Source organism: Mytilus trossulus, chromosome 8, assembly GCF_036588685.1.
Source record: "Mytilus trossulus isolate FHL-02 chromosome 8, PNRI_Mtr1.1.1.hap1, whole genome shotgun sequence".
NCBI classification, from domain to species: domain Eukaryota; kingdom Metazoa; phylum Mollusca; class Bivalvia; order Mytilida; family Mytilidae; genus Mytilus; species Mytilus trossulus.
In genome coordinates this window covers 1,054,945-1,077,804 of record NC_086380.1, presented here as the reverse complement: position 1 = coordinate 1,077,804, position 22,860 = coordinate 1,054,945, and the positions used below count along the sequence as shown (strand labels likewise).

At 33.0% G+C, this 22,860-nt stretch overlaps 1 protein-coding gene across 2 annotated transcripts; it reads left to right on the top strand.

The window, feature by feature from the left end:
* Window positions 1-1,244: 1,244 nt before the first annotated feature.
* On the top strand, window positions 1,245-22,131 carry LOC134728088 (D-beta-hydroxybutyrate dehydrogenase-like). Of its 2 annotated transcripts, XM_063592493.1 has the most exons (9): window positions 1,245-3,480; window positions 7,274-7,424; window positions 8,682-8,803; window positions 11,498-11,620; window positions 13,454-13,557; window positions 14,976-15,048; window positions 16,695-16,756; window positions 20,984-21,037; window positions 21,939-22,131. In XM_063592493.1, the coding sequence occupies exons 1-9, from the start codon at window positions 3,462-3,464 to the stop codon at window positions 22,029-22,031; spliced, it is 801 nt and encodes a 266-aa protein (XP_063448563.1). In that variant the 5' UTR covers window positions 1,245-3,461; the 3' UTR covers window positions 22,032-22,131. The 2 variants fall into 2 exon arrangements, with proteins under 2 accessions (XP_063448563.1, XP_063448564.1); XM_063592494.1 differs by lacking the exon at window positions 11,498-11,620.
* Window positions 22,132-22,860: the final 729 nt, after the last annotated feature.

Genomic DNA, 22,860 nt, shown 5'->3' with positions numbered 1-22,860 from the left:
TTTTATTCAAAACGTAAAGGAATTAATTGTCTGCCTTCTAGAACATAACTTCAGTATAAGTTTGTGGATCTCTATGAAATTGTACAAGATCTCACCAAAAATAGGTTAACGTTACCGTCCTCAAACAAGTAACTTATTTTTAATCTGGAATATTGGTCAGTTTATAAGAGAAACCACTAGTGGAAAGACAATATTTAGTATGCAGTTGTTATGACTTTGGCATTTCTTGTATCTATGGAGCTGATTTGGCTCCGGCCCTATGTCATGTTTTCAACTTTTAGGTTTGTGATTTGGTCAATGTAAGGCGAACCACTAGTGGTAGGTCGATATTTGATACTAGTATGCAATTATATATTAGGATTTGTCAAATCATATTTTCTACATATGAAATGCCTGTACAAAGACAGGAACATGAGTTGTCCATTCGTTTGAGCTTTTCATTTTGCCTTTTGAATTGTCAGTTATTGTTACATGGGAGACTTGATGTAGGGTTGGATAGGGAACTGATGCACATACTCTACCAGTAAATACATACAAACAGCCGTCACAATGAGCAAACCCCATACTGCATAGTAGGTCCCAAATGTAAAACAATCCAAACGTGAAAACTACCTTCAATTTGATGGAACTACTTTAGATGGAACATCATTTTTTTCTATGACGATTCATTACTATCACTACTATTGACAAAGATTCGAAGACCTCTCCCTTAGTTGATGGGTGGACAAGTGATTTTCAATGAAAAGTTTTCTGCATAGGCTTGTTTTATATGTAATACTTGAGACTGCAGAAACAAAGATGTTTTCTAAAAAATGTATTACTATTGTGACGCCTAAAAATTGATCAGGAATATATCGAGGTTTGAAGGTGTTGGAGAAAAGAGAAGGTATTTTCGACAGTGTGTGTCGTATAGTTGGATATTTTGATTACAGATATTAACAATTGTGAACCTTGAAGATAGATAACTATGTTATATTTAGGAAAGTTATCATATGAAAACGTTACAGAAATATTATAGTATTACATTTGTGTGCTTAGGGTATCCAATTGCTGTATGCTGGGAAAATCACAAAATGAAATGATTGATAAGACCTTGGAGCAGCAGTTTACAGCGCCTGTGCATCATTCAACATAGATTTCAACCTGTAAAGGTATAAAAGGAAGTACTAAAACATTATTGCTCGAGTATAATGACATTTTCTCGAAAGACCTTTCAGATATTTGTCAAACAGACTTGGTACGACACTGGTAATGAATCTGCTATACAACATTATCCAAGAATCCCACTAAACATGAAGCATATAGTTGAAAAAAAACTTAATCATGATATGTTGGAAGAAGAGGTAATCAGAACATTAAGTAGTGAATAATGATCTTCGCCCATGTGTAAGTAAAGAAGGAAAATAGCACTCGTTTTTGTGTGGATTTTCGGAAGGTAAATGAAATAACAAAAATAAGATGCATACCCGATACCACGTATCGGGGATAAATATAATACGATGTCTGCGTCAAAATTCCTTTCATGATATGGTCAATGGATATTGGCAAGTTTAGGTAATAGAGGACGACAAAGAAAAAAACGACATTCATTGTTTACAAAACCTTATATATATACCGTAAAACTAAGGATTTTCTTATCCCAGGCATAAATTACCGTAGCCGTTTTTGACACAACTTTTGGGAATTTGGATCCTCAATGCTCTTCAACTTTGTACTTGTTTGGCTTTATACATATTTTGATATAAGTATCACTGGTGAGTCTAACGTAGACGAAACGCAGGTCTGGCGTACTGAATTCTAATCCTGGTACTTTGAACACTGTATGGACTGTACACATTTTACGTTAATCCGTTTGGGCTGACGGAGGCACCAGGTCTGTTTTAGCGATTAATGGATAATGTTCTTAAATGCTTTCAGTTGAAAATGCTTAAATCCTGTATAGGTCTAGCCAATTATTACAGACCGTTTATTAAAAGATTTTCTCTCATCTGTTCGTCTCTCAATAAATAACTTTACAAAGAGGAAACCTTTATTTGATTTAAGGATAACAGTAAAGCATTCAAATCTTTAAAGTCGTCGTGAACAAGAGCACCGATACTTTCTTATTCACTGGAGGAAACATTAATTTTAGTTACTGATGCAAATGAAACAGCATTGGAACAGTTTGTAGCTCCTGATTAACCTAGGAGCGAAAACAAGGGCACTGATAATGTCGAAAGCGAAGAGGAAAAGCTAAATCCAGTCCATACGCTAAGAACTCCAGAAAATGATGATAGTATTGAAGAAAGAGTCGATAGTGATAGTGAAAACACAAATTCCGAAGCAGAAGACGACGATAACCATGAAGGTCGTGTCCGTTAACAGAGAGAATTCGATATCTTAATTAGGCCATCCAATGTAACACTATAATATTTCAGAAATGTTTTAATATGGGGACGAAGTCCCCAATAACAGTAGAAAATTCAATAAAAAAAAAAATCGGGAAAATTTCCTGAATTTTTCATTGTACTAATGAACTCAAAATCATTCAATTTTTTTATGTCATGTTTTGGAATCCCGGACCTGCGCAGAAATCTATAATGTACTTCCTTTTTCCGGTTTTGTTTGTATGAATCATTGAGTAAAATATATATTTACCAGTCTATTATAAATAGGAAGCAACACAATACCAATTTCATTTTTAATGATTCCTTGATATGAAAAAAACGATGATAGCGTTTCTTTGTTTAAATTGCATATGACGTCATAACTTAAATAACGTCACAACTAAAATCCCTAACAACAGAACCAAAATCGGAAACGTTACGGTATTTCCGTTTCTTTTTTTAACAAAAATTTAAGTTACAAAAAAATAATTCATACAGACTTCGTCCCCATTTTCAGGTAATGCCTGCTTCATATTAGGATTATGTCCTACAAATACAACATGTCATACATAATTCATCTTAGTTACACGATCATTTTGACGCACTGCCATATTTGTTCTTATGCAACTTTAAATTAATTAGCAATGCTAATCATGTTAATGGTCTTTATCTGACAAGCAAGATACATAATCGATTTATTTTTTTACGTCTTATGCATGATCGTTCTTCTCTTGGTAAACCTCAAGCATATCAAACGAACTTTACAAGTTTGATTAAAACTTAATGAATACAATAGCATCCTGCATTAGTCATATATTCGCACTCACAACCTTACTTTATAATTATGTTATAAAACCATGTTGTCCTTTCGTTTTATAGCAATTCAAAATTCAAATTGTTATGATTGAATTTGAAATGTGGCATGCAGATGCAGACAAAACGTAGTTTACAACAATTTTATTAATACACGTTATAGATTGTCGAAGAAAAAAATCATGAATTTTGTATGGTTTAATTTCCTCTGGTGATACCTGTATGTAAATTATATCTCATCTGTGTGTGTCCTACATTGAGAGAAATTATCAATAAGCAAATATGGCTTGTCATTTGAAAGGTAAGATTATGCATGTTATGTTTAACATGATGTTAAGTTTTCACCTGAAAAATTAAAAATAGCATAACAATAATTCTATCATTTTGTTTTCTATGTATCCGCTTTTTCTATGATGGTATGTAATAAATTTTTTTGGAATACAATTTCCTTCTTTTTAGACCGTATAATGCCTTGATGTGGCGTGGCGTAGATATTGTGTGTTTGAAGCGTTAAATTTTACGTCGTCCACTTTAAATTCAAAACAGATGGGTTTTTTTCATTCAAATAGCCGTAAAAGCGTGTTTTTTTTGCAACTGAACTCATCTCGAAACAAGATAAAAATACTCGGAAAAGCCTCTTATGATTCCTGGTTCTAGATCTAAGCCTAACAAAAAATGGTATCATATTTTAAAATTATTTATGTAAAAGTTTCAAATATATATATATGAGATAACATACCTAAACTAACAGTAAAATTTAGAATTTGTAGACAAGGATGTTATCAGAAGAACAAGGTCATATTTGTTTACACTAGTCTAATGAGTCGTTTTATCTTTCTCCACACAACACGAAAGAAAGACGTAATATTTACATGTTGCGTAAATATTGAACGGCTTTAATAGATAGTATCATCAATTTATTATATTGGCATCGCAGTACTTATACATCCCGACATTGTGGTATTGTGTCACTGTAAATATTGTTTTTATAGTGATAAAGATAATAACACAACGTTGACTGCTGTTCCCCCTTTTTGTCGAGCCTTCGACTTTAGTCGAAAAAGCGAGACATAGCGATCCTACATTCTATCGGCGTTGTTGTCGTCGGCGTCGTCGTCGTTGTCGTCGGCGGCGTCCACAATTATTCACTCTGTGGTTAAAGTTTTTAAATTTTAATAACTTTCTTAAACTATCCTGGATTTCTACCAAATTTGGACATAAAATAGAATCCAGAAGTAAATTTTGAAAAAAATATTTTTTGTTTTTCAGTATTTTCCAGGAAACATTTCTTTCACTCTGTGGTTAAAGTTTTAAAATTTTAATAACTGTCTTAAACTGTCTTGAATTTCGACTCAACTTAGACAAAAGCTTGCTTTGACACATTCCCCATTTCCATTCTCAATTTTATGTTCATAAGATAGTATCCAGAAGTAAATTTTAAAAAAATCTTGTTTTTCGGTTTTTACCTATAAATGAATATTTTTTTGCCAGGAAACATTACATTCACTCCGTGGTTAAAGTTTTAAAATCTTAATAACTTTCTTTGTCAACCTGTATTTGTACCAAAATTTGACAGAAGCCTGTTTATGATCGAAATGAAATTTTGTTAAAATTGTTTACCTGTATTTTCGTTTTTATACTTATTAATGGAGTCTGCAGCTACAGTTTTTAAAACTGATGTTGTTTATCATCTTAACAACATGTTTTACTGTTGAATGGTTTTATGTAATTCCGTTTGACGTAGCTCGTTACTTATACATCTCGTCAATGTGTGACTATTGGCTTTCATTTTTTGGTGGTTTGTTTTGTATACTCTTTGTATTTCTTTTGTTCTTATTACGTGACTCTGTACTTTAAAAGATCCCGTCAGTATTATGTTGGTCTATTATATGTCATTATGATATATTTCTATTATGAATTACTATATTTCCAAAGAGCAGCGTATCAAGTTTGGGCTCAGCCTGATTTATGTACCAAATCGTGAACATTGGGAATCGATGAAAGAAAAAAATCGAGGACTTCTTCGGCTACCATTAAAGTTGCATCCTCCTGTCGGGAACTTTTAAAATGAGGAGGCGAAAAATCCAGTTGTGTTGGTGACCGTAAATGCTACCGTTATTTCATTCCTTGTACAAGTTTTGTTATTGGCTACTGTCCGATAATTTTAAGATAACGAACCTGTCTTTCTAACAAAACTAGGCATTTAATCTTAACAAAGAATATGATATCACTTGTTAAGTTGATGAAAATTATAAAAAAAACATTTTCAAACATTTTGCCGCCATTTTGAAACCGGAAATCACTCTTTTTTGTCATTTATGTGTTGTTTTTCCGTACTTTAGGAACTGTAATTTACGCTTGATAAAACCTTACATTGGATTATACCTATAACACAACTTTCAAAGATTTACAACTGGATATGACGCCATTTGCAAAATGATCGGTGGCCATCTTGGAAAAATGGGAATTTTTGATGGGCATCACCTGATTTCTTTTAATTATCGTTTAGTCCACCTGTATACCAAATTTTATGCTTGTATTTCATGCTTGTATTTCATGCTTGTGTTATTACTTGTTAAGTTGATGAAAATTATTAAAATATTTTTTACGTATTTACATCTGATTTGGAACCGGAAACCACTATTTTTCTTCAGTTATGTGTTGTTTTGTCGTACTAAGGAGCTGCTTTTAACGTTTTATCATATCTTACATTGAATTATACATAACACATATTTCAAGGATTAAAATCCCTTGTAAAATTGCTTGAAAGTAAAAAAAATCGAAATTTTTGACTCGTTAGCCTACATTTTGAAACCGGAAGTTACCTTAAGTTTCATTTATGTATTGTCTAGTCGTTATTTATGAACTGTCATTCTCTTTTTATCAAATCTAACAATGGATTTTACATATAACATACCTTTCAAAGGATTAACAAATATTGGCTAATTTTTTATGACGCCATTTTCAAAATATGGTGGCCATCTTGAAAAAATGATTATTTTTTCTGGCCAGCAGCGGATTTTTTATAAGTATCATTTAGTTAACCTTTATACCAAATTTCATGCTTGTATCACGATTTGCACAATTATGTCCATAATATCTCCTACTATATACGTTGAACCACAAACGTCAAAATCATTCAATTGCGTAGTGGAATTAACTATTTTTGGATTCTCATAAATTCTGCCTATAACTTTTGGACTAGTTTAAATCTCGGTCTATTTCTGTAATTTGTTCTTACATCTTTTTGATTTTTTAACTCTGTATGCTTACATTGCCTATGTAAATTTTAAAACTGCTTGTTTTCACATTGAACGACAAATTTATGTGACGTATACAAATTTTATGACGTCAGACACTCAAGTCAATCCATGTGTTCGTAGATAGATGTTTTTGTGTTCTGTTAAATTGTCCCTTTTAAAATTCTTATGCGATGATGACTGATGTACCCATATTTTGACTATTTTATTAATTGTGACTGTTTATTTAACGCATCATGTAAACATAACGGAATTTGATGAGACTGTTATTAAAGAGAGAGGTTTAGCGCTATAGAACCAGGTTTAATCCACCATTTTCTACATTTGAAAATGCCTGTACCAAGTCAGGAATATGACAGTTCTTGTCTATTCGTTTTTGATGCGTTTTGTTATTTGATTTTGCCATGTGATTATGGACTTTCCGTATTGATTTTCCTCTGAGTTCAGTATTTTTGTGATTTTACTTTTTATTAGATTCATAAAAGATCTTGCGATTAACAGCAAAAGTAGGCTAGACACTTGCGAGCCCTTACGATTTTTTTGTCACATTTTTGGTAGATTTGACGGGGAAAGTTGTCTAAGTAACCTGTTTTATGTTAAATATATTTGGCAGGGAGCGTTGTCTTAGTAATAAAATTAACGGTACCAATTTTCTTGCACCAGATACGCATTTCGACAATACATGTCTTTTCAGTGATGCTCGTGGTTAGTAACCTGCTTTAAGTTATATATATTTGGTATTTTGCCCTAATAATCGATTTTATGTTATATATTTGGTAAAGTTGAGAGGGAAAGCTGCTTTAACAATCAATTTAATGTTATTAATTCTGTTAGGTCTTGCTGGAAAAGTTGCTTTAGTAACCGGTTCTACGAGTGGTATTGGTTTAAGCATTGTGAACCATCTAGCAGATCTTAGGTGTAATGTAATTTTGAATGGATTTGGCGAAACAAAACATATTGAGGATGTCCAAACTAATTTGAAAAGGTAAATAAATAAAAACAACAGTACACATAAATTAACAAAAATACTAAACTCCGAGGAAAATTAAAACGGAAAGTCCCAAATCAAATGGCAAAATCAAACACACGAATGTACAACAACTGTCATTTTTAAATGTAGAAAATGGTGGATTGAACCTGGCTTAATAGCGCTAAGCCTTTAACAGTCACATCAAATTCCATTATATTGTCAACGATGCATAAACAAAACAAGGACACAATTATAGGGGTACAGCTGCAACATGAACTCCATCAAAATCTGGGGGTGCAGAACCTGCTCCACATCAGGCACCTGTCGTGTTGCTCATGTTATTACAAAGCCGACAAATAGTCCAATGCACAACAACTATCAAGGAAAAACAACGGATCTATAGGAACACTGAACTGCAACAAAAACAATCACCAACATATAGAAAGTGACCATTTGATAACTTCAACCCGGAATATTCCTGATTTGGTAAAGATATTTGAAGAAAACATGTAGGGTTGAAGCTAATTTTATGGCTAGCCGTTTACCAAATAGTGTTAATATACCGCTAAACTGACACCATAATTTAACAGGAATACAGTACAAATAAACGCAAGAACACTGAGAACAGAAAAATACATAACTAAATAATATAATCAGTACAGTACAACTGTAAATCGCAGAATGGCAACACCCAGAAACCACAAACGAAGTTAAACTGCGCGTCACGTAAATTGATCAATGCCATAAAGAGTAACAATATAAATCAAAAAGCCATAACATTCGCGGTTCCTAAAACAAGCGTACTAGTGTTCTTTTCCACATGCGTCAAAAGCGGCTATCAAAATTTGCATAAAACATCTGAATGATATATTCCAGATTATAGCTAAGATGCTGATATATTCAAATGACATTGACTTCATTCTTTGGCTAAAGTACTTTGGCTTTAGTATATCTATCATGTGAAAATTAAGGGACAGTGTGATGCCGGCATAAGGCTTGTATGTGATTCTGGTTCATTAGCTTTGTTTGTCGCGTCTTGTTACGGGTCATAAGTAACTGAAATCTTAAGGTCTTATACTCTGACTTATACCAGCACAACTGACCTGATGTCTTTGGATCTTAAACACCGAGACAAATACATATAAACGAGAACAGTATACGACCTTTTGTATTGATCTGTACGTAATGAAAATGATGATGTGGAACACCATACCCGTTAAAACGTCAATTAGTTATACAATTATTTTAATTTTACTATTTTCCTGATTTCAGACAAAATATCCAAGTAAACTTTTTCCAGGATGATTTATCAACTGTTCAAGGCAATTTGACATTATGTGACAATATATACCGAATGTATCCGACAGGGATCGACATTCTTGTCAACAACGCAGGTAAATAAACTCAGGATTAAGTGTAATATTTACGCCAGACTCGCGTTTCGTCTACAAAAGACTCAATAGTGACGCTTGAATCCTAAAAACGATAAAAAGGCCAAATTAAGTACGAAGTTGAACATGTTGAAGAGCTTTGAGGACCTAAATTCCTACACAATTTGCCAAATACAGCGAAGGTAATCTATTCCTGAGGTAGACAAGCCTAACTTTTTCAAACATTTAAGTTTTGTAAACAGTTACTTTATAAATATGACCATATCAACGATAACTTATGTCAGCAAAGAGGTGCTGGCTACTTGACTGGTAATACTCTCGTGCAAATTAAAAATTCACCAGTAGTGGCATCTATCCGACAGATATTTAATTATTTGTCTATTCTGTTCTGTAAACGTATGATCCTTCGTTTTATATTGAAGCACTACTAATTGGATAGAGGAGATAGAAGGATTTAAATAATAATTTGTTTCTTTTTATAGGATCAAAGGAGGTTTTAATTTTTTTCCGAAAATTTAAAAAAAAAGTATTTTAAACATAAAAAGACATAAAGTCAAAAAGTTATCAGCTTATTCAGTTTATTTTATATTTGATATATATGTCCTGAAATTTGGACTGTTGTTGCTGATTACGTACCTACCAAGCTACTTGCATATACCTTCATAAAAAAAATCAAACTAGTCATAGATATGAGCAGTTAACTAGTTAAACAAGCAAACTGCCTAGATATCAATCTTTCTTATTTTATATAGTACTAAGTATGCATTGTGTAAGTAGTAGGCTTTACCATTAACTGATTTAATAATATACTTCCATAGAATACATGCAGTCATGTCAATACGTGATATATGGAACAAGCCACATTGAAGAGAACATTTAGTCTCTGGCGTATACGTCATATTTTTCCATATATGGTCGAAAGGAATAGACAAACTTGTCAATGTCACAGATAAAGCAGCATATGCGTATCTTTTCGATATGAGTTGACATATTGGTAGATATTACAGATAATAAACATGTGTGATCCTCTCCGACACGAGTTACCAAAAGGTAAAATAAAAATAACGAACTCCAAGGTTAATTCAAAAAGGGGAAACGAGTTCTGACTAAATGGACACATTGATCAACAACGTACTATCTAATAACCTCCTATGTCACAATTACAGGTTATGTATCGTACCTGTTTGCGATATTTATATATATCTATCAATATAATCGCTTTACATGGCTGATAGTAAATTAACTGACATTTGGTAAATATGGCAGGAAATGTTGCGTAACTGGCAAACATGAGTTGAAAAAATGTTAAATATTACAGGCTATCATTTCTATTCTAGAGAGCGAACACTGCTTACCATGAATCTTTTGTTTCAAAGTTTTCATATGGTAAAGGCGAAGTCAACCCTTTGTTACTTAGCGGGCCGTTATTGAATACCTGTGTCAGAGATGAACACAGTTATGTTTCATTTATGATAACCAAAATTCCGTCCTATATTCATCAATTGTTGTATTGCAAAATTGGATTTCGCGGCGCTGGATGTTTAATACAATGAACAGTATGAACAACGACGCAAGAACTGCATAACTTCCGATAAACTTATCAGTTCAATTTCTGTGTCCGTTTTTGAAGGGTCCCTGCTGTGCAATAGTGAGTTTCCTGTAAACTATTTGGTTGTCTGTTTGTCGTTTCTCTATTTGGTCATGGTTTTGTACTTAAAATATTGTTCCCTTGATATTTTTACTATTTTTGTAGTGTGCCTCCTTTTTGTAAGCTAAGAGTAATCAGGAAAAGTTATTATACTACTAAAAAAATCGACGATGATGACATCATCATCATCATTGGCGCTTAAATCTTTCCACAAGCACACATGAACTGACATTCACAATATGCTATGTATTGATTACTTCTGATATTAAATGTTGAGTCCACTGGAAACTTTCCATACACACACATACTTATCTAATCTATATTGAGTCGTATAGGTATCCAGCATGTGAGTTCAGTGGAAACATTCCCGATGGCCAAGTGGGAACAAGGTATCCAGCATGTGAGTCCAGTGGAAGCATTCCCGATGGCCAAGTGGGAACAAATGATTGGTATAATCTATATTGAGTCGTATAGGTATCCAGCATGTGAGTCCAGTGGAAACATTCCCGACGGCCAAGTGGGAACAAATGATTGGTATAATCTATATTGAGTCTTATAGGTATCCAGCATGTGAGTCCAGTGGAAACATTCCCGACGGCCAAGTGGGAACAAATGATTGGTATAATCTATATTGAGTCTTATAGGTATCCAGCATGTGAGTCCACTCGAAACATTCCCGACGGCCAAGTGGGAACAAATGATTGGTATAATCTATATTGAGTCTTATAGGTATCCAGCATGTGAGTCCACTCGAAACATTCCCGACGGCCAAGTGGGAACAAATGATTGGTATAATCTATATTGAGTCTTTTAGGTATCCAGCATGTGAGTCCAGTGGAAACATTCCCGACGGCCAAGTGGGAACAAATGATTGGTATAATCTATATTGAGTCTAATAGGTATCCAGCATGTGAGTCCAGTGGAAACTTTTCCATACACAAACATACTTATATAATCTATATTGAGTCTAATAGGTATCCAGCATGTGAGTCCACTGGAAACTTTTCCATACACAAACACACTTATATAATCTATATTGAGTCTTTTAGGTATCCAGCATGTGAGTCCAGTGGAAACATTCCCGACGGTCAAGTGGGAACAAATGATTGGTATAATGCTGACGTCTCCTTTTCTACTTGTTCAGACATTTTTACCAGAAATGAAACACAAAGGTAAGCAAACTATGTTCAAAGTCTTTACGCTTGTTAATATCCACTCATTTTGTAATTATTGCGTCCGGCATTTCGGTGATCAATATTCATTAGCTCATCATGTAGCTTGGGATGATAAATACTTAATATGCGTTTATGTTTTCATTATATTGCTTGATAAATGTTAGCATACAATTTCAAAATCCGATGACAAATTTCACCTCTACAGATTTGAAGTGTCAAAAATAAGTTTAGCCCAGTTTAAATGGCTAACTAATGACCGACAAAACTGATCAAAAGTAATTGTTATCTTCTTCTTATGGACGCGTTTCATCTCAACATTAAGACTCTATGTATATTTCCAACCATACTAAATACTTCTTTATTATGGATAACTCTATGTTATATTCCGTTCATATGAGTAACTGTGCTTTATAGATATAGGAAGATGTGGTGTGAGTGCCAATGAGACAACTCTCCATCCAAATAACAATTTAAAAAAGTAAACCATTATAGGTTAAAGTACGGCCTTCAACACGGAGCCTTGGCTCACACCGAACAACAAGCTATAAAGGGCCCCAAAAATTACTAGTGTAAAACCATCCAAACTGGAAAACCAATTTTCGTTCATATATACAACTCGTCTAAACATCAACCCCAACAATGTTAGATCTGTAAATTTGCTTTCGCAATTTTTTCGTTCTTCCCTCGACGGGATTCGAACACATGCTACTGTGATATCGTGACACCAAATCGCCTGCACTGCAGCCGTCCCGCTAGACCACACGACCACCTGGGCTCTACAAAAGTAAAGCTTTCAGTGGCCGTGTGTTACCTTTCCTTGTCAGTTTTAATCTAGCGGCGTACTACAGTACATGATATATAAAGCATGGAGATATTATTGTTACAGATCAGCTAAATTATCTATAGTAAAGGATCCTACAAATTAATGTAAGATACATTCACAGAAAATAATTATATTTATAAGTACGTCTGAGTCAGTGACAACTCTACAACAGATTTATCCATCGGATCGCCATCAATGATGGTGATACATGGCTGTGTACATAATGTATATACAACTCGTCTAAACAGCAACCCAACAATGTTAGATCTGTAAATCTGCTTTCGCAAATTATTTGTTCTTCCCTCGCCGGGATTCGAACCCATGCTACTGTGATATTAGTAAGTACTTTTTTATCACTGTTCTGTGTACATTTCCGTTCATATGAATACAAATAGAATGAAAATGTAAATGACGAATGGGTCTGGGACAACAACACCACCAAAGAGCACAAAACACCCGAAGGCTACCAATGGGTCTTCGATACAGCGAGAAAATAGCGCACCCGAAGGCGTACTTCAGTTGGCCCGTTAACTTAATCTGTAATAGGTCAGTTTTAATAAACGTCATACTTCACTGCAAAATATATAAAAGAAACTATTTACATTTCTGTCCATGCTTATCGCTACTTGCACAATTCTGTTTATTAAGCATTTCCATCCCTAGTTTTTGTGTGAAAACGATCCATTCCATGCGCATTTTTATCCGTGGTGCTTAATGCTGGAATATTTTTGGTCAGTATTGTACGACCTATGGTTCATAGAAATCCATAGAAAATCTAAATGAAGACCCAGTGCCCAATTTGCTTCCATTGTATAAATCTGGGGACGTAAATTAGTTTGATTTTTAACTATTTACAAAATAGGTATATGATAAAATAACAGTAAACCATTTGATACCAAAATGTTTTCCTCTTAAAAATAACTGATTTATGATTAACTTGCGCGTGATAGTTTATGTCTAAACCAAACAATATCATGACCGCAATATGAATTTCAAAAATCTTTCAGAGTGGGGTAGAATAATTAACATTTCTTCTGTGCATGGATTAGTTGCCAGTCCATATAAGGCTGCCTATGTATCAGCAAAACATGGTTTGCACGGACTAACAAAGGTAAACAGTGCTATATCTTAATATAAATAAAGGCAACAGTAGCAAACCATTGTAAACCGCTGTTCGAAATTCATAATTCGATGAGACAAAAACAAATCATGGTTACAACAAACACTGAGGGAAATGCATCAAGTATAAGAGACCTACGACACAACAGAAACATAACATTAAAATGTAAACAGAAACGAACTATAATTTAAAAATGACAATTTTTCTGACTTGGTTCAGACATTTTAAGAAAAAAAATGTGGGGTGAACATGGTTTTGTGGCATGCTGATCCTCCCGCTTTTATGAGTTGAACCTTGTTTTATATCTAGTTGTATTGACTTTTGTTGAGCGATCAAAGTGGAAATAAAAGAGTAACGTTACAATTATTTGGACCCGGCAACCAAATTGTTTAAGCCCAGACACAATTGACTGATAAATTCAAACTAATATACAAATAATCTGACTACCCGACAACAATTTTTTTTTCATTACAGATGGAAGTGAACGTGTAAATTCAGTTAATAATATATAATTCTTTTCTTAGATAAACCTAAAAATGAATTAAAGTACAATACATGTACAAGGGTAACAATAGGGAAAACTCTATAAAAACCTCTTTGCTTGCACATTTGTTTGCTTTTATAGTGACTAAGATTATAACACAATGTTGACTGTTGTACACCTATGTTTGACATTGCCTAAACGTTCACGATAATGTCGATTCAATGTGCATACCTTCGCATTATATTAGATACACTTTATATAACACTTTATGCACAACTGCACAACATATGTGAATACATTTGATATGAAACATTGTTGATACCTTCCTTCACAATAATACATATGTAAAATACATGTTATATAATTTAACTCATCATATATACCAGGACTAAAATTTTATATTTACGCCAGACGCGCGTTTCGTCTACAATAGACTCATCGGTGACGGTCATCGGATAAAAAAAAATTTAAAGGCCAAATAAAGTACAAAGTTGAAGAGCATATATAAAATATTGTTGATACCGATATTTTAACACTATAAACAAGTGGACAAATGTATTTGGTCTATTTAATGATTTTGAAGGACAAAAGTTTGTCTGACAGTGTTCGTAGAACCTTTACGCCATTTCCATAGTCTATAAGACAATGTTAAGAATTTGTGGTTTGATTTGTTTCTCTGGTACTAAAAGCGATCAGACAACTATATTTGATGTATGGAATGATTGTCATTTGAACATGTTTGTTTGATATGTTCCATCTGATATCATGTATATGAGCTTATTGTAAAACTTTCATACTCTAGACTTTCGACATAAATTCCATCAAAAGTAAACTAAGAAAATTTTATTGGAAGATTTTCAACTGTTTAATTTTTTTTTTGTAATCGTATCATCAATTTCAATTGTTAAATTTGTTCATATTTTAGGTCGTTGCTTTGGAAACTGCAGGAACTGGTGTAACGTGTAATGCCATTTGTCCCGGGTTTGTAGATACACCAAGTGAGTTTAATGTTATCTGTGAATTATTTTTCATCAGTCTGTAACATAGCGTGTTATATTTATTTGCTTTGTTCATGAATTAAAACTGAGGTTCGTATGGCGTTTTATTTTAAATATCTCATTTAGAAAAGAGGTGAAAGATACAAGCGGAACGCATCGGTCGAAAATAAACTGACAACGCCATGCCTAAAAATGAAAAAGACAAACAGACAAACAAATTGAAACTATAGATACAGAAAACAGCATAGAAAACTAAAGACTGAGTAATATGTACCCAATCAAAAACTGGAGGTGATCTCATGTACGTTGGAAGGGTAGGCAGATCCTGATCAACTGGAGGTGATATCATGTACGTTGGAAGGGTAGGCAGATCCTGATCAACTGGAGGTGATATCATGTACGTTGGAAGGTGGGCAGATCCTGATCAACACGTATCACCCGTATTGTTTCTTATATGATATTACAATCCTAAACATGACCAGTCGTGACCTAGCTTAATACCCTCAAGAAGTACCAGTTAATGGAATATAAAAAAAAAACTCTGACATAGCTTATGATTATGAATGTCCCTGTTCATTAAATATGATCAGCCATGACCTTGTGCATACTTAAAAATGTTTCTATTGAGACAGCGTATCATTTAATATATCGATATTGACGAAATATGAATGAGTCTGTGACTTCGCGTATCATTTGAAACGTGCCTGATTATGAAATTGAACCAGTGTTAAGCAAATCATTGAAAATGTATCGGCTTATAGAATTTAACCAGTCTAATCATATCTTATCATTTTGGAATGATTCGTATCCTGATATATGACTAGTCTTGACACAGCGTGATTTGAAAGGGGGACGAAAGATACCAAAGGGACAGTCAAACTCATAAATCTAAAACCAACTGACAATGTCATGGCTAAAAATGAAAAAGACAAACAGAAAAACAATAGTACACATGACACAACATAGAAAACTAAAGAATAAACAACACGAACCCCACCAAAAACTAGGAGTGATCTCAGGTGCTCCGGAAGGGTAAGCAGATCCTGCTCCACATGTGGCAACCGTCGTGTTGCTTATGTGATGACAAATCCGGTAACATACTTGAAACATACTTCTTCATAACATTTGACCAGTTTATTTATAACTGTGCATTACGTTCCATTTAAAATGTCCCTGTTCATTTATTATTACCATGTTAAATTACCAAAATACCCCTGTTCTGACAGAGGGACGAAAGACAGATTTCAATCCGAAATAATTGACAAAGCCATGGCTAAAAATGAAAAGGAGAAAATATATCTGACATTTAAAATTACGTATCATGTCAAATATCCGCTTTCATTTAATTAATAGTTGGTATAAATTATCATTGACGATCAGAATGTGTCGAATGCAAGCGCGTCTCGTAATTTGAGATATTAGTGCATGCTTTTTCTTTTTTTGCGATTTTCATTTTAACTCACTAAAGATTGCAGATAGTCGATTCAATTTATAGCCCCTTCTATTCCTATTAATTGTTGATTTGTCTTAAACACTACAGTCGATGTGGTGCCCTTCGTGTTCACTGCTTTCTGGAACCACGAGAGTCAGTCAAATCAGGGTTTCTACAGATATAGATTGCATTAAGACTTCCATTATCATTTCAGTTTATCAGAAACAAGTAGAATCTCGCTCACAAACTGATGGATGCAGCTACGATGAGGCCTCGGTATGTCACTTGTTAAAATACAATAAAAAGGAATCTTAATGATTTATAGTGTTGTGTGAGGAAAATGTTATTAGTTTATAATGGTCAGAAAATCAAGAGTAATAATGTTATTCCCTTGGTATTCCATACAGCACATTGCTTTAATAATGAACAGAACAATAACTAGAGCTTGTAGCTGCTACTTAGAATTGTAAAAATGTCACTAGTGTCAGCAAAAAGTTGATGAACTAGGGTTATGTCAAGGACATCTGGTCCTTTTTTGAAAACGGATTATCAAAAGATACCAAGTCCTTTGTTATAAAAATATCAACTTCACAAATATAACACGATGATATTGATGTTCTTTATCATCTAAAAATACGTGTTGTGGTAATCTTGTGTTTGTCTTTGTAAATTATTTCTTTTACTGTCAATTTTTGTATTTATTTGACTTGGCTTATTAATCATACATCCCGTCATTATGTTATTGTGCTAATGTAAATTTTATATTTTTGTTTTTCGTTTTCATACGTCCGTCAAAGACGGGACGTATTATGGTATACAAATGTCCGGTGTCCATCCGTCCGTCTGTCTGTCTGTCTGTCCGTCCGTCTGTCCGTCTGTCTGTCCGGCGTAAACATGTCGCACCGTAACTTGAGAACGACTTATCCAAATTTCATGAAACCTAATATAGTTGTTTCTTATGATGGTCAAATGATCAGTATACTTTTTGGTGAAAATAAGATTAAACATTTGTGAGTTACGGCACATTGTAACTTAAACAGGGGTGTGGTTTTTTTCACATGTCGCACCGTATCTCAAAAACAATTCTTGATTATGGCTTAAAACTTTAAACACTTCTTAGTTATATTAATCTTAAGATCTGTATACTTTTTGATGATGATTCAGAATTTCATATTTGAGTTATTGAGTATTTTGTAAAAAAAGGAGGAGGGTTTTTAACATGTCGCCCCTTATCTCAAAAACGATTTATGATTATTGCTTAAAACTTTACACACTTCTTTGTTATATTAATCTTAAGATCTGTATACTTTTTGGTGATGATTTAAAATTTAATTTTTCAGTTATTTAGTATTTTGTATAAAAGAGGGAGGGTATTTTTTACATGTCACGCCGTATCTCAAAATCAATTTATGATTATGGCTTAAAACTTTACACACTTCTTTGTTACATTAATATTAAGACCTGTATACTTTTTGTTTTTTTCACATGTCGCACCGTATCTAAAATACAATTCTTGATTATGGCTTAAAACGTTAAACACTTCTTAGTTATATTAATCTTAAGATCTGTATACTTTTTGGTGATGATTAAGAATATCATATTTGAGTTATTGAGTATTTTGTAAAAAAGGAGGAGGGGTTTTTACATGTCGCGCCTTATCTCAAAAACGATTTATGATTATTGCTTAAAACTTTACACACTTCTTTGTTATATTAATCTTAAGATCTGTATACTTTTTGGTGATGATTTGAAATTTAATTTTTCAGTTATTAAGTATTTTGTAGAAAAAAGGGAGGGTATTTTTACATGTCACGCCGTATCTCAAAATCAATTTATGATTATGGCATAAAACTTTTCACACTTCTTTGTTACATTAATATTAAGATCTGTATACTTTTTGGTTTTGATTCAAAATTTTATTTTAGTGATATTTCCTTTTTTTGAAAAAAAAGAGGGGGGGGGGGGGTATATGTCCCTCCGTATCTCAAAAAAAATATATGGTAATTGCTTAAAACTTCCTCAGAAATTATTTATGATTATTGCATCAAACTTTCACACAAGACGACGGGCGTATCATGCGCTCATGGCGCAGCTGTTTATTTATTAATGTGTGATTAGTCTATATGATTTTTAAATTTTTCTTTGCTTGCACATTTGTTTGTTTTTATTGTGATTAAGATTATAACACAACATTGACTGTTGTATCTCTATTTTGACCTTTTTACCTATAGAGTCTGATTAATTTGTTCGCACATTGTCTACTTATTACAACAGTTTTAATCCACCATTTTGTACATATGAAAATGCCTATAAAAATCAGATTTTTATCTTTTCGTGTGATGTCTACGAGTTTTTGATTTTGGTATTTGATAAGGGAATTTCCGTTTTGTATTTTTCTCGGAATTCGGTACTTTTCTTATTACAATTTTTAGTTACCATTAATATTCCAAACTTCGTTCTATTAAAATATATGTCCTCCATAACTAGAAATCAAAGAAAAAAGACACGGCTTCCTCCGTCACATTTTAAACTTATACATCGAAAGCGGTCATCTGATTACCAGATCATATGACAAACAATTAATCTTGAAATTAGAAATTACCCCAACCTTAGAAGCAATCTACCATCTTCACCTACAAAGGAGTAAGTCCGGTAAGGACTGATTATGGCCTCAAATTTCAGGTTCATCTGACGAAAGATTTTGACCACTTTTTAAACACTTTTAAAAGTGTCTATTCCACTTGATTCAATTAGTTTATGTGAAAGATTTTAACTGATTTAGTCATTAAAAACGATCCGATTTAAGCTTAATTATGAACAAAAAACATCTGTAAAGTGACATTTTTCGGCATATATGGTAGTTTTTTCATAATTGAGCTTGAATCGGATCGTTTTTAATGACTAAATCAGTTAAAATCTTACTCAAAAGCTGTCTAAAATTTGACTAAAATGCTAGAATTTTGAAGATTTCAGTAATTTAGCATGACTTAATGGTGCTACAACCCGATATATATGCATTGTATTGTCAAAAAGAGCCCATTATTATGTAGCAGAAGCATTCTTCTGTCAAAAAAATAACTAAAAATTTATAGTTTAACAATTTTGTAAAACTGTTATATTTTGGGGCCAAAAAGGGGTCTTACCGGACCTACTCCTTTGATATAGATTTCAATTTTTATCAAAATAGTCAATACATATTCAATATAATAAAACCTTGCAGCTACTATTCATGTATGTTAAAACTTCACCAGTTTCTGAGTTATGTTAAAGAAAGTATCTGCACACTTTTTTCTAAAAAGAATCATCGAAAATTTACAGGTCTTCAATGTAGCGAAAAATTCCCGCACCCGGAGGCGTCCTTCAGCTGGCCCCTAAACAAATATATATACTAGTTCAGTGATAATGAACGCCATACTAAACCTTGTTGAAAAACAATATGTGTGAAATTCAAAAATAATACATGATGGTCTTGACCTTTAGATATTTAGATTATAGGTACTAACGTTGTTAAAGTATGTTTTTGTTGTTGTTACTGTTTTGTTCTCTTTTAATCATATCTTTTTGACGTGACTCGGTATTTCATAAAATAGTGTAACTTATATGATCTTTACTGAGATTAGCGATAAACTGTGCACATTACAGAAAAATTTTAACGGGTTTCTATAGGAATGCCTACAACCTTTCGAATAACTTTATTGCCGAAACGTGTATAGATGGTGTCGAAAAGTAGAAGCTTTAAAGCTTTTATGACATATTGTACGTCATCGAAGAAGACATTGTTTGAATATCAGCTAATGAATAGGCAAGTGGATTTTTACAAGGACATGCATCCAAAACATTTAAAACAGAATCGATTTACCAGTATACCAAAGGGATATTCTAATTTATCAGTCGAAAATAAACTTAAAACGCAATGGCTAAAACGGAAAAGACAAACAGAAAAACAATAGTACACAAAACACAACATAGGAAACTAAATACTGGGTAAATAATTTAGTACGCCAGACTCGCGTTTCGTCTACATAAGACTCATCAGTGACGCTCATTTCGAAATAGTTATAAACCAAACAAATACAAAGTTGAAGAGCATTGAGGATCCAAAATTCCAAAAAGTTGCGCGAAATACGGCTAAGGTAATCTATGCCTGGGATAAGAAAATCCTTGGTTTTTAAAAAAATCAAAGTTTTGTAAACAAAATTTATAAAAATGACCACATAATTGATATTCATGTCAACACCGAAGTGCTGACTACTGGGCTGGTGAACTAAATACTGGGTAACACAAACCAAACAAAACACTGAGAGCTAAAGAGTAAGGCCATTCAAATACTGTTTAGATTATGGTTATCAAATTATGGAGCTTATTAAACATGAATATCGACCAATCAGCGGAAGCTTGGTGAAATATATAACAAGCTGAGATGACCACAGGTCTCTTGTAATTTTTCTATTTATTCATTTGTTTGTTTATTTTTATTTCGCTACTTACATGATTGTTTTGCAGAGACGGATCTTAGAGCTAAATCATCCTACCTTACAACCTATTGGCACACATCAGGTAAATATACAGCATAAATACCTTTACCAACGTGGCACTCATAAAGTAAATATACGGCGTAAATCACTTTGACAAAGCTGCACTCATCAGGTTAAGAAACAACGTAAATAATTGTGTCAACTTGGCGATCATCAGACAAAAATGTAGCATAAATAACTTTGTCAACGTTGCAGTCATCAGATAAAAAATATTGAGTTAATACCTTCGTCATGGTGGCACTCAGTAGGTAAAGATACAGGTAAAAGCTGTCGGTTTTTACTTTCTACAAAGAAATCCAAATTTGCTTCGGTTACTGCAAGAATATCAATATCTTTTGAAAAGTTCGTATACTAAGAATCCTACGAATCCTAACTAATTAATTAATTTTATCATCACATCATAAGTCTAATACGAAATGTTTTACTCATAGATATTTTTGGATGAAATAATGTAAATCAAAATTCACTGTTTACTCATTATGAAGTTATTGATAATATTAAAGTATTTATAAATGATACTGTTTATAGCTTTGAATTTTTTTCTCACGTCGACCATGATTCATATGTTGGCACGTTTGTAAAATATGTATATTCAGGATGCATAACTAGTATAATTCATGGTATGTTAGACGAAAACAATCCTCGACTAAACTGCAATTAAAAGTGGAAATCGATAAGCTCTTGATAAAAAAACATAAATGATCAAATAATTTCATTAGGCCGGCGTCATGGTATGATACTTCGAGTCAGTGACAATATTGGATAAGTAAAATGCATGCCATGTAAAATGAAAAGTCAAATGTTATCAAAGTGTCAACCAATTACATTCTAGGGGAAAAGATTGTACATGAAATGATTCCCTGAAATACATTTGATCATGTTACAACCAATGTAAACTAATAATAATGTTTTATATTCTTTAGGTAGCAAAGTTTGTAGAATTTTTATGTTCTGAAGCAGCCTCACAAATGACTGGTTCTTGTTTAACAATGGATGGAGGTTGGACAGCTAGATGACTTTAGTTAATGGAAATACCGAGGCAGCCAAGAAATGTATATACACTTATAGCATGGGAATAAATAAACATGTATATGATAAAGTATAAAGTATACATTTATTGAAGTCGCAACACCTTTTAAAGTAAGGAGACTATAAATGTTAGATGTATGTTGGTTATTTATAAGTTTTTCAACAGAATAATGATATAAAAAACTTGGAAACGAAATATCGACTAGTGTTTCTAAAGGAAGAGTTTTCAGTCTAATGGATATTGGTGGCCAGAGATGACAATTAACTGGTGATGTAGAGCAATGCAAGAAAAATAAAATATTGACAATTGATAATAGCTAATCTGGGTTGGCGACAACTAGATTTTCTCAGTACTCTTCAATTTTGTATTTTTTTTGGCTTTTTTAAGGAATATTTTGTAAACGAAACGGTCGTCTGATGTATAAAATTTGAATGCTGGTATCTATGATGAGTTTATGCTAAGATTCAGTATTTTAAATAGTTGGCAAGTGACTCTGTCATATTTGTACGCTCTTGAAAACAAGTCTGTTATCAATATGACAGAGACTTCATGTAATGTGTCTTAAAGCTTCAAAGAATGATCTTCATTAAACGTTCAAATATTCAAAAATTAAAAATGCAAACAAGAGGCTGCCTGATTTTCTTTTCTGGTAAAAGTATTCCATTACCAGTGGAATTATGTAAACTTGGATTGATAATCACCAATAGTTTACAGTTTTAATCTTCATGTATCTGATAGTAACAATCATAAAAAGTTTAAGATTTTACAATTTTTCGTCAATAAATCAATTTTTAACGTTTGATTTATATCTTTAT

Bases quoted from the DNA above. Each gene is read 5' to 3' on its own strand.
- LOC134728088 (XM_063592493.1), top strand. The intron at 16,757-20,983 runs GTATGTCACTTG...ATTGTTTTGCAG, and splicing joins GCAGCTACGATGAGGCCTCG to AGACGGATCTTAGAGCTAAA. The intron at 21,038-21,938 runs GTAAATATACAG...TATATTCTTTAG, and splicing joins AACCTATTGGCACACATCAG to GTAGCAAAGTTTGTAGAATT.